This window comes from Andrena cerasifolii, chromosome 10 (genome assembly GCF_050908995.1).
Source record: "Andrena cerasifolii isolate SP2316 chromosome 10, iyAndCera1_principal, whole genome shotgun sequence".
Taxonomy (NCBI): Eukaryota; Metazoa; Arthropoda; class Insecta; order Hymenoptera; family Andrenidae; genus Andrena; species Andrena cerasifolii.
The window spans coordinates 1,326,388-1,345,746 of NC_135127.1; the positions used below are offsets into that span (position 1 = coordinate 1,326,388).

Below are 19,359 nucleotides of genomic sequence, written 5' to 3' on the forward strand. Positions count from 1 at the left end.
TGAATTTGTTCAATTTTTGCCTATTTTCATGAAACCGAGCTGTACTTGTGAATTTTTATCTCGGAAACTCTTTATCGTATTGAATTCATTCTTCTTTCATTTTAATCTAGAAAGTGCGAGCTATTCTAATACTCTTGTTTTATATTCAAAAATTAATTTTCTAATTTCGAAAATTATAACCAAAGTTTTATTTCGCAAATTTCACGTACGAAATATTCTGCTTTCGAGAATGCAATTTGGAAAATTTACGTCAGCATGAGCTGTTATTAATCGATGAGGAATTTCATTAACTCTATATTTTGTAACCAAGTTCAAAACCTGTTAAACAATGACTCAAACCTTTCCATAATTTCACGTGATTCACAAAATACATATTGCATTCTGATCAAAGTCTCTAAAAATGTGATCGACATGGCGTGGAGTGACTTGTAGATGAAGGAATCTGTTTTATCGAGCGAGTGAGAGAGACACAGTCGCGCTTGAAGATAGAAAGAGACGTCCGATCTGCTACACAACGTGGCAACGTCGCACGAAGTACGGAGCAGACATTGGGTCTCCCCCGAGCCACGCGCGCCCGCCTACGGGCCGCCGAGGTGCCTTCTTTCGCTAATTCGACTATAGATGGCGTTACTTCGTGCTATTTATTATATGACGGAACAACTACGACAAGAACGTTGACAGCGTTAAGTACATACGTACCTATATTCCAATTAAGACGAATCCCAAATAAAGCTTTCCGCGGTAGTCTACCGTTTTATCTTCATTGATATCATTTGTAAATGGCTGGTACATCGCGTTCACATTTCAAATAAGAAGAAAATAAATTTTGCAAGAAACAGTATACACATAACCGCACCTCGAGATATCAAGAAGAATATAACTGAATTTTTCGGTTGAAACATATCGCTCTTGACGCGTAGTAGGTTACGTGGAGCGCGAGTAAACAATATTTTCCTTATTGAGGAAAATGCATCGCTTTACCCTCCGCGTTTCCTTTGTCGGCGTTTCCCGCCCTTTTACATATTCTTTTTTCTGTCAGTCGTTTTTTGAGGTTGTAGTCGTTCACGAGCGCGCATCCCCAAAAAGCTAGTATAGAATTTTACGAGACTCGTCTCTAAGGGCAGCAAACGAGTGAGAAAGGTTGAGGGAAGAACGATGCGTTTTCGCATTACGTACGTCGTTTTGCAGCAGCAAAGTGCGCTCTCACGCTGTTTCAGTCTCACTAGATAACGTAGCTAGATACCTTTACTGCGGAAAAGACGTCAAAGCCTGGACTTCCCAGTTCGCCTTTCTGCCCTTTATCTCCTGATCGACCCTGTAAATGAAACACACCGTTATATTTGGTGGAAAAATAGCGGATCGCCACGATAAAACTGGAAACAAAAGCACCGCGTGTTTTGATAACTTCCGAATATTTTGCCCGCGAATTTAGTTAGATAACTTTCATACCGCATCGCTGCGAACCGTTAGAACGTTATTCCTTGACTCGAGCAAGAGTCAGTTTTATAATCACATGGGTATATTCTGCTTCTGAGCGTAGCTGACTCAATTATACGAAATATTTATTATCGTAAAATGTGAATTCGTATGTTTCTCTCTATGTCTCTTTACAAATTAATGATAATTTTATTATTCTTATGCTGCTTTTGGAAAGAGATGCAGTATAATCTCTAATCTCTTCTTATTCTTACCTGTTAACATAAGAATATTAAATGGAAACTTAAGGTTTCTGGTATGAAGCTCTTTGTTTCCCCTTATTCTTTCGTGGAAAAGAGTTACATCTGCCTGTATGGAATCTGACTTGTCGCATTGTCGCGAAAGACTTAAGTTAAAATCGCTTACATAAATGATAGACAACCAAAATACAAAAAAAAAACTTGTAAGCCACGGTGTAATAGACAGGTGTTCCAACCCAGTACTTTTACCCCAGCGCTTTTGTGTGCCGATTTCTGTTTGGTTCTTCTGGTCGTCGCGAGAGGCGTCGCGATGAGAAATCCATGTACGCATGCGTTTATGTGATTGTAGTAGTAGAGCTTTTTGTAGTATTATGCGCAGAAAGTCAGGCTTTTCTGCTTGAGCGCCAATCTAGTGGCCGCCAGAAGAACTAGGACGAAAAAGTCACACATTCTGAAAAGGAGTCAGAACACCCGTCTATTACACCGTGTTGTAAGCTATTCGAAGCAATAATAATAGATGTAGTATGGCTAATTTCACAGTACATAGTATGTATAAGATAAAACATTAAAGTGCTTAGATACACTCAGCTCAAGCGATTGTGGCCGATCGAGATTCGATTGTATTCGAGCTTATTAGGGTTGGCTTTTTTCATCGCTAACATTCTACAGTATTTCATGAACATGGTGAAGGCACTGCCAAGCCACAGGTTCCCATCTAGAACTCTTCTAATTCATGCTGAAGTACCACTGTGGCGCTATCTGCCTGTGATTGTTATAATTACATAAATCTGTGCGATCTGCTCTGTTCGCGATGCTGTAGCGTAAATGATACCAAGAATAAATATCAAATAACTTTTATTGCAATAAACTGCAAGAAAAATCATAATAATGTTGGCACTATAAACGATAAACTTGTAATGTTCAAAGTAAATCAATCAACGGATTTATAATGGAAGACACATACAATAAAGCGGGATGGTAGAGTAATAAGGAAAAGAATGGAAACGAATGTTATGTATTTCGTGGAGATGACAAGGGTTAGGAAACCAGAATACTCAGATAAATAAAGTCTTGTGGTATTTTATTCGTAGCAGTCTTCATAGATTAAAATCTAAGACGCCCATTATTAGTGGAAATGTGCAGAGCAAAAAAATACACATTTATTTCAAAATCTACTATCCGTTATTTTATGTTAACATCGGGAAAATAAACATAACCGAAGCAATGTAAATGAAAATTTTGTGATAGGACTGCGCGAACGTGTCTCACAGGCAGATGGCGCCACAGTGGGGTTTCAACATGGAATAGAAGTGTTCTAGACGGGAACCTGTGGCTTGGCAATGTCCTCACCATGTTCATGAAATACTGTAGAATGTTAGCGATGGAAAAAAGTCAACTGCGGTAAGCTGTACCCATAATCGAATCTCGATCGGCCACAATCGCCTGAGCTGAGTGTACATTAATCCTTTAATGATCGTAACGACTATTTCTAATGATGATATTCATTTGATATTTTATGGTTTCTTTTGAAACTGCTAGTACGGACTCAGATAGCATAGCAAATAAAAAGGATATTCATTTCCTGAATGTGTAAATACAGATACCTATTACTTTAGCTATTAGATGCAAACATAAAGAATTCCTTGTTCACTACATGAGTATTTGAGCACATATTTATGGAACCGACCAATAATACCTATCTGAAGGACAAACTAAGTTCTCGCTTGAGTCAAGTGGACTTTCAACATAATCATTCGTAGAAGAAATATGTCCTGATGTTTGCAATGCACTCATTTTCTATTAACCTTTCCTTTCTCTCGTCCTATTTCTATTTATGAAATATATAATTATGTAATATAAGTACAATAGTGCTTCGTAAAATGTACGGGGTCTACAATCCTTAAGGAAACGCGCGATCAACATCCCCACCTTGAGTTCTATCTTACAAGGAGAGTATTTTAGGTGTCCGCCTCCGATTATTTTTATTTTTGGATATGTTATAGAGGAACGAAAAATAAGAAATACGTGTTTTTTTATTTTTCTCCGTTTTCATATTTGGGGGGGGGGGGGGGGGGGTGAAAACTGCGTTCAAAGTTAGGGTTGAAAAATTATTTTTGTGGAATATCTCGAAAACTATTAGAGATAGGGGAATAGTGTCAATGGACGAATTTTGTGTCTTTGAATGCGAAATATCACTGACTCACCAAATTTTTAAAAATCCACAAAAATGATTTTTCAACCCTAACTTTGAACGCAGTTTTCACCCCCCAAATATGAAAACGGGGAAAAATAAAAAACACGTATTTCTTATTTTTCGGTCCTCTATAACATATCCAAAAATCAAAATGATCGGAGGCGGACACCTAAAATACTCTCCTTTTTAGTTACTCTCGGCATGCTAGTTTACTGTCCTCGTGCGAACGATGAAGCACTACTGTATCGCATATTTTGTAACGATTCAAAGCCGATCAGTGCTAAAATTAACAGAAAAAGAGACCTTATGCTTACTTACAGTAAAGTTATATAATCAAACTTTTTTATATTTCACGCGGTGAGTATCACAGTAAAATCTTGTTTACATTAGATTTTTCAATATTAACATCAGATCTTAGCTAATTTTAAACTGTTAAAGCATTTGACAAATCTTATGGCGAACAAGAGCAATTTGTCATTCAATTTTAAAGTGTCAAACGGTGCCAAGAAAAAGCACTCTGAAACTTATTCATCAAGATGCTTCTAACGAATTATTTATTACCTACGTATTCAAAAAATACACTCACTCTGGCACTCACTGTATAGAAAATAGATGCCTACGCCTTGTTTTCCACAAAATTTCGAGTTTTGTTGTTTATCAATAAAAATATATAATACTAAAAATATCACAAATTTTCCCAATCTTATAAATTAAAAATTTCGTTTCATATTTCTAGATGATATTCTAAAGTACCACGTACACAACAGATACGAAGGACAATATTAAGTCCGCGAACTAGTTTCTGACCTGAGGGTGGACCGTGATTTCAATGTACATAAAGACGTTGGAAAAGACTCGCCAAAACGACTCCAATGATATCCTTTTTAACTTCCAGATCAGGCAGGACCTCCTCAAAAAATGACCTTAAAGTTCATGATTTCCAACGTTCAAATAAAAAAAAAAAGTGGTAGCAAAGTCGTATCTGATTTGAAGGAGGTCGAGTAGATGTTTGAATAAAAACGAAGTTGTGTAAGCGATTCTCTTGCAGTTCGAAACGTCAAATGTGTCGTTTTCACTTCTCATTTCAGAACCCTATTGGCTTGTAACCTTTGCTAGCCTCAACACGCTCATACATACATAATACGTAAGGTTTTACTAAAGGTCCAAAACTACGATTTTATGGTTTCAATACACTCCTACTCCCACTCCATGCCTTGACCATAGACATATATAGACGGAGCGTAAGCTGAGGGGGGTGGCAAGGTTCGCGGAAAGGGGAGCGATGCGAGTAAATCGGGTGACGCAGTGGTTATACATGCCGAATGCATCCGAAGCTAACCGACGTGCCTGTATCTGAACCTCTGCCTTTTCCCCTCCAAGCCTACCTTCCCCTCGCCGATAGTCCCAGCTTCTGCTCTGTCTATATATGTCTATGCTCTTGACTTACAAGGGTATCGCTTACCCGAGTTCTCTTTAACCAGATGTGACTTTGCAATCCATTCGTTTTGCTCGGAAGCTTGAAATCACGAACTTTAAGGCCATTTTTCGAGGCGAGCCCATCTAACTTCGAAGTTTAAAGTGGTATCATTTGGTTCACTTTGGTGAATCCCTTTTAACGGTGACTGAACGGAGAGAGACCGCGGCACACTCGAGTCACAAGGCACTCTACCGATTTGCCACGCCTTTCGGAAGAAGTATGATCCTTAAAGGACTAATGGACGAAGGCAACCAATTGTAAGCGTAGTACGTATATGTGTGTATAGTAATACGTAACCGCAGAAAAAGAATCTTGAAAAATGCTGATGCTTTCAATCTTTTCTTCGGGAATATAGGTATAAGTACGCGCATCAACTTTGAGGTGTGTGTGCACACTCTTCACGCTACTAGTATCCAGCATTTTCCTAGTAAAGTAACTGTTAAATTAAACATATGAAAAAACGTGGCATAACAAAAGTTTCACTATTTTTTATAAGGAACGCGGTTATTTGGCTTAAATCAAGTGTTTCAATTATGTAACAGGTTTCGAAGCAATAAATGTAAGCTTAATTTTCTTAAGCAGAGCTATATGGGTTTTTTTTAATATTGTATGGAAGCCCGAGAGTCCAAAAGGTAGCCAAAAACTCTACGTATGTACACGCTGCTCAAATGATTTTTATTATATTACAAAGAAACCAAAGACACTAACGAGAGCGCTCCTTCCTATTTAGGTGCCACGCGACTACATGCGATTGGTGATGTGCAAGCTAGGTGCACTTAGAATTATTATAACGTTGCTTGGCGGAAGATGCGCTGCTTGATCGGTCATTTGTGATCGAGACGTTAGATTATGCTGCGACCGTCATTTCTAAAGAAATGTAACTGTTTAATACTATTTTTATAATAAATGTTTGCATATGTTCTTTCAACAAATACACTACTATGTGAATGATTAAGGGGGCACTCTCGTGTAATTGCCCGTTTTTCAACGTCATCTTGGGAAGTTTATTAAACAAAAACTATAAGTTTATTATACTATCTGGCGTTTTACCTGTATATTAAGGTATTTTTGAAGTAATACTCAGTTTTTTATCTTTTTTATCGCATATATACACAGATATAGTCGGTAGCGCAAACTTCTAAAAAAAAATATTTTCTTTTAAAAAATTAAAGTTTATTATTTTTTTTGAAAAATTAAGGTTTATTTTCTTTTTTGAAAAATTAAGGTTTATTTTCTTTTTTGAAAAATTAAGGTTTATTTTCTTTATTACGTTGTCCGCTATGGTTGGAGCCACGGACGAGTTTCTATCTTGTAAAAAATTAATTCCACAGAACGACAACAGCTAAATATCAGCAAAAATCGAAATTTTGTTTGGTAAACTTGACGATTAGCATGACCATCGCCGATTTCGATGACCTTGAAATATGTTGTAGGGGGCATGATTCTGAACAACTTTTTCCTATACATCAGGCCTGCCCTTTACGGTGCAAATACCTCCTGAAGTTCTGGGACCCAGGTAACAGCCGAGCGCGGGACTGTTCCAATGTTACCCGTTGCGAGAGCTGCGGGAGAACTAAATGAGTATGCGTCCAAGTAGGCTCGTACCACGAGACTACTTAGGTCAGGGGTGTCGAACTAGCGGCTCGCGAGCCGCAGTGACTCTGTCTCCTCTTCGCCTGTTCCGTAGGGCCGTAGGAGAACGGCCCCCTCCACACCTACTTCGCTCTGATGAATTTCTCCTCCGGGTGCCGCACTCTCTCCTTGCCGGGTCTCGTGCAACGCCTGGAGAAAAATAAGTGGGGGAACCGGCTGACCAGGAGCCCCACTCGTGCGGCTCTCGGAGTGGGGAACTTCGACACTCCTGACTTAGGTGGTACGAGCCCACATGGGCGCACAGTCATGCAGTTCTCGCAACGGGTAACATTGGAACAGTCCCGCGCTCGGCTGTTACCCGGGTCCCAGAACTTCAGGAGGTATTTGCACCGTAAAGGGCAGGCCTGCTATACATGTAACTGTCGGTCGGTCTTACTTCTTAAGATATGCGCAAAAAACCTTGGTAAACTTTTCCTCATGGATTTGAAGGGAAATATTTTTAATCACCTTACCACGATCACCTCTCCGTACAGTACCTCTGTTGACTTATTCCGACACAACGCATTCCACTTTCCAACTTGTCCCGGGTATTAGTATTGGTTGGGTCTAGATTAGTGCGGGGGGCGCGCGCCCGCAAGCGTAAAACATGGTGGCGAACTGGTGTGAGTTTAACTAAAACGTAATTTTTTCGCTAGAAAGAGAGTGCTTTCAAGATCACCTGTTGGGTGTGTGGCGGGTTCCGTCAACACCCCGACTATGTTTGGCGGCGCCAGCGCCGCCGGATATTAGGATAACTCTGGTTCTAAAGCGTAATTTTTTGCAGTCGCATTTTTAGCATCCCCAAACTCATATCGGTTCGCTACCATGCCCCCCTCCCTAATCTAGTCCTAACCAATACTAATACCCGGGACAAGTTGGAAAGTAGAACAAGTCAGCAGAAGTACTGTACAGAGAGGTGATCGTGGTAAGGTGATTAAAAAAATTTGTCTTCATATCCACGAGGAAAACTTTACCAAGGTTTTTTGCGTACATCTTAGAAATTAAGGCCAATCGACGGTTACATGTATAGGAAAAAGTTGTTCAGAATCATACCCTCTACAACATATTTCAAGGTCATCGAAATCGGTCATGGTCATACTAATCGACAAGTTTACCTTGTTTTTTCAAAATGCTGTCATTCTGCAAATTTTTATTGTTAGAGGGCTTCTGTGGTTCTAACCATAGCGACAAACATAATAAAGAAAATAATTGGTAATTCGGCATGAAAAAATAAGTCGAAAAAATGCAGTAAAATTTTTTTCCTCTCCTGTATTGTTTTCGAATTGCAGATGGGTGTTACGTATGTACCGAAATATAAGTTTTTTGCACTTAAATGGAACCTGAATGATTCCCTCAGCGTATCCCTCAGGTACCGAAAATGACGATTAGTGCACGCGCAGCCTGCCGAAATTTTCACTCAATTTCTTCCGAAGCAAAGTGAATTAAGAAAACGTTGTATTGTATTTTTTCGACATAGTTTTTCATGTAAAATCCATACCCTTCCGCTAGTACCGCCGTGTCTGAGATACTATGCAGAGTGTATCGTTTTTGTTTCTCAAAAGATGAATCCTCTAATTTTGAGAAGTACCTTAGACTAGCGACAGACGTCGAAAAAAAAACGGTCGTGTGCCCCCAGGCTGATTCGTCACATACAGAGCGAGGCACTTGCTTCTGGCAATCGAAAAAAATGCATCGAACCATTTAAAAAAACGAAGTTATTAACCTTCACATCTCCTCTACACATCCACATACAAAAAACTTATTCACAGCAGATTATATCCTCATTGGAACGAAACAAGTTTGGACCGATGCATTTTTTTCTACATAATGCCAACAGGTAGTTATCCGGGTGGCCTGCTTTAGATTCCTCAGCCTGCGTAAAAGCAAGAACAATCAGTAAAAACAGAACATAAATGAATAATTAATATACTGATATTATACACATTGTGCAATGCATTTGTCAACTGTTTGAATCCGCACTATAAGGCCCGGTCCTACTCTATCGGTCCGGTCACGGTCCGGTCTCGATCAAAATCATATCCGTGAGCGTCCACACTATCAAGTCGGACGAGTGTGGACGCTCACGGATATGATTTTGATTGAGACTGGACCGTGACCGGACCGATAGTGTGGATCTGGCCTAACACGACCAACAATATATTTCAGTCGCACTTACCGAACGTATCACCAGTCGCATGAAGTTGGAACACACATCTAGGCACAAGCGCTTTTACCACCAGCGGTTTTCGTACATTACATGTAGTACGTATCATACAATTAAGATAAACGTACCTTGAAATCAGAATGTATAGAACTCAGCTAATTGCCTTTTATTTCTAACAATGCGATTTTTAACATTTATTGCATCTTATGTCGTTGAATTCATCTTGACAGCTAATTTCATGTACTATTTAAAAATCTACACGTTCCTACTTGAAAGAATTAAAATTTCGTTAACCAGTCCACGTTTAATGTAATTTTGAAAAATTTAATTGAATTACTGCGTTGCTTATAAAAAATAGTCGAACTGTTTCGTCCCTCGTTTTTTGTGCGTTTATGACTCATCAATAACACAACTGACATGAGTATTAATGCCTCAATCACTGTATACATTTTGCCACATTTAAGTGTATTCGCACAATTATATTTCACAGGATTGAATAGACAATAAAAACAAAAAATAGTTTAGGATGTAAAGATTATTTCATTTGGAGAGTAAAGCATAATATTGGACTGCAATTTCTTGTAAAATTATTGCTTGCACGGATTTACATATCCATCTCAGTTTTTTAAGTGAAACTATAGGTACATGTTTATTACAGTTATCTCGCCTTATAATTTTACTCGTTTACTAAACATTTTTATGAATATTAGCTATGAATATCAAGTGGAATAATCTTTATAACTTACGGTGTAGAAATAATTAAATTCAGCTGAAGAACTTGCTTGTTTGTACTAGCTATGGCAGAAAAATAATATAAACCGCAAAATAACAAATACACAGTACCTGCTTAAAATAAAATAAACGTACAAATTTTTAAAAAAAGACAAAGTTCATAATATATAGACCTATAGACGCTTCTGCAACATTTCACTACTAATCTGCCTGCTGAACCTCGCTGCTAGTTCGTGCGTTATCCCCTCCAATGCTGGGAACTCTTCAGAATGAGCGACTACTCTACCCGCGGCTCACGGTCGGCAGTTGAAAGTGGTAAGGGAGCTATTAGAACGATTCATCCAGTAATAAATTTTGTTTTTGTTTCATCTTTAAGCAAATATTCGTAGCGTACTTATTGCAGACTTTTTCTTTATGGAAATAATACCACACGAAATCACATTCGGCTCAATTTTATGAAGTAATCGCAAATTATATATAATTAAGAATAGTTCGAAGAATATTATGTTTGAACACATTCTTATCAGGAAAACCCCACCAATCCACGGATAATAATCTGATGAAGATATAATGAAGAACAGATAAATATTTATTTTTATTAATGGATGACTGATCCGGTATGCCGGCCTTACCACTCTTGGCTGCCAGCGAAATAATTAAAAACAATAGTCGGGATAGCCTGCAGGCATACAGCGAAGGCGAGAAGCACGTAAATATACATAGGGGAGACCTGGGCAAAGTGAACCTCGGGGTAACATGAGCTTTCTTAATTTATTCTTTAACGATAGAATATATTTACAAATTTTGGTGACGTAATATATGTGTGTAATACCACAATGATAATTATGCACATTCAGATATCGAAAAATGGAAATTCATTTAAAAAATTAAAAATGAAGTTTTAGAGACTTTCAATTGGTTTTCTTTTCAATTTAGCTTTTTGGATAGATGAGTGTTAAATGTGTTATTTTAACTCCAAATTTTTTCTGCGTGTTTATAACAAGCTTATAAACATACATGTACACGCGTTTGAGAAAATATTAATCCTAACATTATTAAATAATTAATTTTCCACTGAGTACACATTCGGGGCAAAGTGGCCGGGGTAAACTGAGCTGCAAAGAAAAGATGCGCGAGTGATGTGCGCAATAACCTAACCTGTCAGCTAGCTGGGAAACCACGCGGCGTGGTGGAACAGAATCTAACCTCAAAAAAATGAAAAATCTGCCAGTTTTTGGCAACCACGGTTAAAAAAGAAAAAAAAACTGACGTGCTACACACGTCATCCCAGCGCAAGGGGTTAATAATTACCTATATCCTTAATTAAATCTCGTATTTTATTTCAGCTCACTTTACCCCATATATGGGGTAAAGTGGTCGTTTTGGCATTTTCTTTTCAACTTGAATTTTAATATACTTTAAGTTTATTTTAAGTATTGCTATTCGTCATTTATCAATAGTAATGTTTAAATTATATTATAAATCTATTTCCACGCATTTTTATTGAAAGGGAAAATTTGTATTCGACTTCAAACTTTTTTCGCGGCACTTTGCCTCGGTCTCCCCTATGGCGAGTGAACCGCCTGTATACGAATTGTCAAAAATGTAGCGTTACATATACGTATATATGCCACGGTAAAAGTACAAAATCGGTAAATATAGACATTTACTAGTTCGATAGGTAAATAATTTTATCGTTTATTGATGAATATAAAATTAAGAATCTATATATTATTATCTTCCTTACGTACGAGAAAGAGAAAGGAACGATATAAATTCTATTTTATAATATTGTTATTTTATATTATTTATTGCAACAAGAAGTGCTGGTATGGCATTTTGAATTGCACAAAATTTTAGCAGCTTTACAGCTACGTACTATGTTTTATGTTTTAGCACCAGAGCCATCCTAACATCCGGGGGCGCCGTTGAACAGAGTCGGGGTATTGACGGAAGCCCTCACACACCTAACAGGTGCTCTCGTAAGCACCCTTAGCAAAAAAATTATGTTTTAGTTGAAAGCTTAGTTCAAAGCTTAACTGGTTCTAAAACATAAATTTTTTGCTAGCAAGAGGGTGCTTTCGAGAGCACCTGTTGGGCGTTTGAGGGCTTCCGTTAACATCCTAACTCTGTTCGGCGGCGTCGGATATTAGCATGACTCTGGTTCTACAACATAATTTTTTTGCTAGGAAGAGGGTGCTCAGAAGAGTATACACAGTTCCAACATCAATAGGTAAATGTGCACATTTGTCAGAAATGAAGGGTAACTTTAAGTTGTACTCACTTTTACCAACCAAGCTGGTAAATGTGTACATTTGCTTAACTACTTACTTTTACCGTAACATGTACATACAGTGTGGCCTCCTATATAAGCCAGAGCGCCCCCTGTTTTGTTAGAAGTACATTTCTATCCCCACTCCTTCTTGCGTAGTCGCCGCGGCGAGTGCGACAGACTGACAATGCGAATGAGCGGTAGAGCACGCGACAGCGACAAGCCATTTTCGATCAAGATACCGGCGGCATCGTCTTACTGCTCTTACTGAAAGAAGACGACAAAGAAGAAATGGGAGCCGAATAGCATATCTAACGGTTAGAGGTGCGGCCTGATCCCCAAGCCTCGACCTTGTAGCATATGTACTGTTGTACAGATGGGCGATCTATCGACGCGGATTATGCCTGTCCTCTGCTGTTGTGCATTCCGTGGTTTCCGATCGACAGTTTCCCCAAAAGAACGCTACTTACTGTGTACCACATATTTCACTAAATATAGTTGTTCATACAAGCACAAATATGTAACTCTATGAACAAGTTTTAGTCAGCGCTTAATGTTTTAATATAATAAGTTTTTATTCAAAGTTAAACCATTGAGAACGAGCTCAGCCTTTAAAAGCACATACTGGTACTAAAATTTGCGTTTACCGATTGGAATGTGAAGTCTATAATAGATATTTACTATTTAACAATAGAGATATAGGGATTTAAAATAACAAAAGCAGACATTGTACAGTAAACAAAGGATTAATAAAGAAGAACAGTCGCTTGGTTTCAAAAGAAGCAAAAATTACTAAATGTTTTACACGTAGCGCATCGAATTTATATCTTTAAATTTGTAAGAAACTTGCAAGAGAACATATCGAACCCGCACACGTCGATTCTGATGAGACTCTGCAGATTTGCAGAGCACTGAAAAATATTTGACACGTATTTTTTGTTATCGGCAATGATCCATGTTGATGGGGTGAAAAGAGCCTCTAAAGTAGAGGGTCGAAAACATATTTTCTGAATTTTTCTAAAAATTGAGCAAGGAGGGTGGGTTCGTCTTTTAAAAAATTCACACTTAAAACAAATTTGTCCTACGCCTTATAGTTCTCGAGATATTCCAGAAAATATGTTTTCGACCCCCAACTTTAGGGGCTGTTTTCACCCCTTCAACATTGTCGATTGCTGATGACAAAAAATACATGTCAAATATTTGTCTTGCAGATTCTCATAAAAATTGGAGTGTGCAGATTCGATATGTTCCCTTGCAAGGTACGTATGCTTTTTTACTGCGCATTTGGTGAGTTCCCTATTCCAATCTACTCAATGCGTGCTAATATAGATTGTACACCTACATTCCAAGTTCTAAAGTTGAGAGATGAGTACACCTCGTTTTTCGTCATTACAGATTTTACTTAAATAAATTAATACGAAATCGAGTTCCATATTTGTTTTACATTCTTATAAACTAAAATTCTAGAGTCATATTTCTTATATGAATTTAGTATAGAACCAGAAAATTTTTATCATGTCGGTTACCCGTCAATATTTTGTTGTACTTCTCCAGTTACCTCTTTCACATTACTGATTATGAGCAATCATCTTTATGGTTTATTAACCCTTCAGCTACTGGTATATATTTACGAATGTGTCTGTCTAAACGCAAAACAAAAAAAAGGTGTCGCAATCTCGATAAAATAAATAAAAGTCAATAGTATCTCACGAAAGTTGCGTACTGTCGTCTATTGACGACAGGAGTAGTTAAAGGGTTAATCCATAATATGTACCTACCTAGAATTGTACCGAACTGCTGAATAATACACAAATCGATACAAACAGCGATTAAATGATGTATGACGTGCATCGACACGTACATTACTAATGTGGTATATAATTATTACAGTCACTCAATTCAGCTCTCAAAATTTGCAATTTCCTCTTCTTGTCCATACAATTCAACAGCTTCGCAGTCCTAGCGTTCGGACAATTTTAAAGAGTAACGTTGGAATGACTACTTCTTGTTCTACTGTTTCTAAATATTCTTACTTATTCATACACTAAAGATTATATTTTATGTTAAAATTAGTCTGCTTTCTTCGTGAAACAATAAAAAAAATTCCACACAACGGGAATTATCGTACACAGCAAACCGGAAGACCTTGAAGAAGCTAAGGTTAACTTACCGGGGCACCTTTTGGTCCGTCCAAACCGATAGGTCCCTGAAAGAAGACAGTGGTAAGTTGATATAGCCGATCGCCTATCGGGATGACGGAGGAAAGTGAAAAATTGAAAAGGCTGCAGATAGCCTTTAAAACAATCATTCTCTGTGTGTGTGATATATGTACATGTACGCGAGCTTACGCGAGAGCAGAGATGCTGTCGAGAGTCACAGTACCTACTGTCGCTTGCTGAGAAGAAGGTGCGAGAACAAGGGGCAAGGAGGCTACTTTGCTCGCATTGACTCACCGCTTGCGTCCCGTTCGCCCTTTTTGTATTCGTCGATGTTGTCGGGTCGGCCAATAGCGACAACCTCTGCTGTGCCTCTATGATTGCGTTAGAGAACGTGGGCCTATGGGGATATACCAATCGGTATACCTTATACCTTCTGCCGGTAACATCTCAGCAAACGACAGTACATGAAGATGCTTCCAAATATGTCAGCAGCGATTGTCATCGCTGAATGTCATCAAGATTGGCACAGATAGCAATTAGAAGCGCGTCTTAGCAACGTAACAGGTAACTGAATATGTATTTGCTGGAGCATCTTTAAATATGTGCAGTGTAGATACTGGCTACTTCTATTGTTAGTCTTGAGAGAAGCACAGGGTAGCAGCGATTCTACGAAACAAGTACCGGTCGTAATTAGACAAATTTCCTTCCCACTGTTGGTAAAGCGAGCAGGGTCTACATATGCAATAACAGCTCTGAGAACTTGGCCATCCGTAGTACGTTCAAATTGTGAGCCATACACAAACACTGACTTCGTTGATAGATTATAAGTAAATATAAGATGGTCGGCTGATCCTTGCCGTTACCTTAACCATCTCCATGGTAGACATTATCTTCTTCAAACAAAACTTTAGCAGTCGCAAGAGAGCTTTGATAAAATCGTAGTTTTTTCTTTGCTTATAATTCTCGCTACGTTCAGTACTAAACTGTAACGGCATATTTGGAAGCAGGCGGTGAAATTCAGTTGCATGATTGACACGTGTGTAAGTGTAAATATGATATTGCGAAAAATATAGGGGATGGATATTGAGCAAAAGAAAACAGGAAAAAAGCATCTGTCGAATGCGCAAACCATTTACAGATACATATATAGGAAGTGAAAAACTCCATTAAATGCGCAAATACAAAGTATGATTTAGTAGGTGTTATGTACGAACATGAGAGACAGTAAATGGTCACTACGTGTTAGAAACAGAGATATAGAAGAGAGAAAGAGAGAAGCGGACAGACAATGAGACAAAGGACTGGAGAGAAAATAAAAAATAATATACCGGAAAACCGTTCTTGCCCGGCGTCCCGGCCACGCCCTGTAAGAAGGGGTATAAAAAATTAAAAACTCATTTACACGGAAAGAGGGTTAAGTATTTACGCGTTCATGCAAAAGCAATTATTCCACGGACCAATCGTGTTTACGATGTTATCGCGAAACACATTCCCTTATGGAACGCACCACAGTCATAATTGCTCCAACCAATTCGATACTGATGATGCTTCATCACACACATGTATGTACCGATTATAATGCACAAGGGCGACTCTTCGTCGTAACTCAACTTTTCAGTAACACGTTTTCTGTACTTAATTTTTATTCACAATCAATGACATCTAGAACGAGACAAGACACTCCAGATGAGTTTACTTCCGACGCAACATTGATTTTCGCCTACCAGTAAAGCAATATCAAGAAAGTGACGTGCCATTTACCTTCGATGCAACAGGCTTGTCTTAATCCTATAATTATTAATCATTGCTACTATTCAAGTGAATTTGTTAGAGATCACTGTTGCTTGCAATATTAATTTCTATCCTAATGCAACCTAATAGCATATACATTCGCAATTCACACATGGATGTCACTTCGTTACACAATTATTACTTTGAGGAATATTTTATTTGTGTGCAACAAAAGTGGGCTTCAGCTTCGTATAAACCAGGCAACAATCCCGGGAAACATGTATCCAGCGCGTTGCTAACAGCTCTGCGGGAGCAATCTGTGTTTGCCAATTCGTCCCTTTAAGGTTACGGCTTCAAGGTACAAATAGACCGGGCTGCACTCGGTCAGAATCCTGGCGGGTTAATGCGTACCATGAGGAGGCGGCGATCCAAAACCATTCGCTCCTCACTTGGGAGGAGGTCCATCTTCCTGGGCCGTGCAAGGTAGATGGTGTGGTCCTCCGGACCAGGTGGCAAGTCGTCCCTCCCTGCTCGGCCCCGGCCGTTGAAGGGAGGCTCTTGGACCCCGTGGCAGCGCAGGGGGAAGAGATGCGGCCACACCGGGCGGCGCGGTCAGCCCTGGGGGAACTCCCGCTCTCCGATAGTTTGTACACTCACTGGCCGCACGGCCCAAGTGACGCCCGGGACCCCGGCACGTGCCGCATGCTCCCCGCGCAATAGGTCGCAACTAAATCGACTACAGTCGGTCAGATTGGCAACATTTCTGTGGAATACAGTAACTCGCACAGTACTCCAAACAGTCCTCTAGAAATCACTGTTGGCCACTTGTATCCGAAGAACTGGGTACAAGTTGAGGGTGAGCAAAATCGCTCGAGTGTCGAACGGCACGACATGAAAGCATGTTGCTTGTATCCAGGTTTCCCATTTCGGATGGGAAAGATCGTCGAACCTCTGGCAACATCAATATGCATATTAATCCACCGGCGCGGCGCGCAAGAGCTATTCCACATCAACTCGATCACTTTTTTCCCTCGATGTTAGGGATTTTGATGATACTGAAATATATATTGCAGTCCATATGAAATTAGGGGGATTTTGTAGGTGATGATGTGGGTGTAATTATAAATCAACACCGTACATACATGCACTGGACGTGAATTGATTGAACCCTATTAGAACGAACGTCGGTACGTCCATTCTTAAGCGTTACAAGGAAAACGAAACTATCGTGTGGTCTCAATGCCTCGCTGGTTCTTGGACGAAGGAGACGGCCACCTGGAGACTATAACTGTTCGGGTACTCAAATAAAGCGAGCCGAGCCTGGCTCGGCACGACCGACCGAGCCGGGCCGGGTACCCGTAAAATTCAAACAGCCCTAAAATTCCGGGTGGCTCAAATTTGTTTCGGGTGACTCGAAAAATCCGGGTAGTCCGAATCGTTTCGGGCTGCTCGTTAGAACTGGGCAGCCTGAATTGTTCCGGGCTGCTCGATAGAAGGGATTAGGTCTGGGTTAGGTCTCGAATTGTTTCGGGTGGCTTGGAAAATCCGAGCGCCTCGAATGTGGTTTGATAAGTCCGATTGTGGAGACGCTCGGATTTTCTAAGCCACCTGAAACAATTCGAGCCACCCGGATTTTACGGGTACCCGGCTTGGCTTGAAAACCAAGTCCCAGCTCGGTCCGAATTTCAAGCTAATTGAATATTCGAGTACCCGGGCAGCCCTACTGGAGGAGACCCTCTGCGCGGTGGTGTCTGAGTACCCCTACTTACCAATTCCCAAATCGTGGAAAAATACCAAACGAAAGGAGGGAAATTTTACTACGTTACAACATCCAGACTGGACGCTCCGGTTCCAGGATTACTTGCCGAGAAAACACTCGACTCCGCTCAGCTCAGACCCATCAGGTGCGCGTTCGTGCCGCACGTAGGTACATCCTACAGTTTAAGTCTTCATTTTGCTGGATCCGAATTTGTTTAAAAAATACAGGCCGTCAAAGATTGCAATATTTGCCTATTATTCATGAAACCGAGATGTTCGTATGAATTTTTGCCTCGGAAGTGATTTATTGTATTCAGTTCATTCTCCTTTCCCTTTAATCTCGAAGGTTTGGCCTACTTGAATAATATTTTTTCAAATCGAAAAATCATTTTTGTAACATGGAAAATTATAAACTAAGTTTCAATTTGGAAATTTCTCCTCGAACTTTAAAAAAATATGACCATATTCCTTGAAATTCTACCTACAAAATAAGCTGCTTCTTAAGATCGAGTGTTTCAAAGTACCGTCGCAAAGTAAATTTTGAATTTTTGTATTGGTCCTGGAGAATCATTGAAATTCAATTTCAGTTGAATTGCTGCACCCCACAGAGATGTTGCCAAGTCGCTGGATATATGTTTTCGGCGATTGTTGCCCGATTTATACGTATACCTGTTTAAAAGGCTTTAAGTTCCTACACTGTTTTAACAGACAAGAACAATCGGTGACTTTCGAAACGGTTATCTTCGTTTGTCGACCAAGTTATTCGTGAATGTGAGCTGGCCGTCATTGCTTGAAAAAGTTTCCTCTTTGTGTTCCTTTCCCATTCCATCACGAATGTGGTTTCATTCGAATATAACCGTGTACATACTGTGTGCACCGCCAGTTACGGCAGTTACGAATTCGAGCAGATTATGTATGTACCGTCAGTGAAATTCATCATGCTTCGAACTACACTCTAAAATACGTGTAGTCAGGAGTAGAGAAATAGTGAAATCGTAAATTCGACAATTGACAATATGTTGTTATTGAGGCAAAAGTAACACAGAGACGTATATGTAGAACATTTCGCTTGGTGGGATCCGTGCATCCTGCAATGAGGTAAATGCTAATTGATTCAGAGTTGAGATACATATCCAGTGATCCTTTGAAGCCACTGGCACTGACACTCGAAACATGTTTACTTTTACGCCTGTCTGATTTTACGACATCACTACATTTCTACGGCTGACTACGCACTGCACGAGCGAGCATGTCGGGTGCACTACGGGAGAGGGACTATCATTCTGTGACAGAAGAATGGACGTACTCACCTGAGGGCCTGGTTCCCCGGGGTCACCTTTCTTCCCTTTTTTCCCTCTTTTTCCGGGAAGACCTGGCTCACCGGGAGGACCTATAACACGAACAAATAATAAGTCGATACGCAACATACTCTAACGAAGAAAGAAAAACATCGAGGACATGAGAGTGGAAATACGTTTTCAGCTCGGGTTTGGAATTAATAGTAATAATCAATTTTTTTTTAATTCCAGCTCATATTGGAGTTATTGGGAATGAAAGATAGATT

The 19,359-nt window shown here is 39.6% G+C and overlaps 2 protein-coding genes across 22 annotated transcripts in view; one reads left to right on the forward strand and one right to left on the reverse strand.

The window, feature by feature from the left end:
* LOC143373925 (uncharacterized) overlaps positions 1-19,359 on the reverse strand; it is a 476,822-nt gene that overhangs the window by 128,419 nt on the left and 329,044 nt on the right. For 11 of the 21 annotated variants that reach the window (XR_013086560.1, XR_013086561.1, XR_013086562.1 and 8 more), the window contains exons 2-5: positions 19,106-19,185; positions 15,635-15,670; positions 14,318-14,353; positions 1,242-1,315 (exon numbers count right to left, since the gene is read on the reverse strand). Coding sequence is in view for 18 of the 21 variants with exons in the window: in XM_076821639.1 (XP_076677754.1) it covers positions 1,242-1,315; positions 14,318-14,353; positions 15,635-15,670; positions 19,106-19,185 (226 nt within the window). In the remaining 3 variants the exon portion in view is untranslated. Of the gene's footprint in view, positions 1-1,231; positions 1,316-14,317; positions 14,354-15,634; positions 15,671-19,105; positions 19,186-19,359 lie in introns of all 21 variants that reach the window. The other 10 variants (XM_076821632.1, XM_076821648.1, XM_076821638.1 and 7 more) reach the window with 5 other exon arrangements.
* Positions 13,364-19,359, forward strand: part of LOC143373955 (uncharacterized) — a 78,033-nt gene continuing 72,037 nt past the window's right edge. The window contains exon 1 of the mRNA XM_076821715.1: positions 13,364-13,406. Within this exon, the coding sequence (XP_076677830.1) occupies positions 13,392-13,406 (15 nt within the window). The 5' untranslated portion in view covers positions 13,364-13,391. The remainder of the gene's footprint in view (positions 13,407-19,359) is intronic.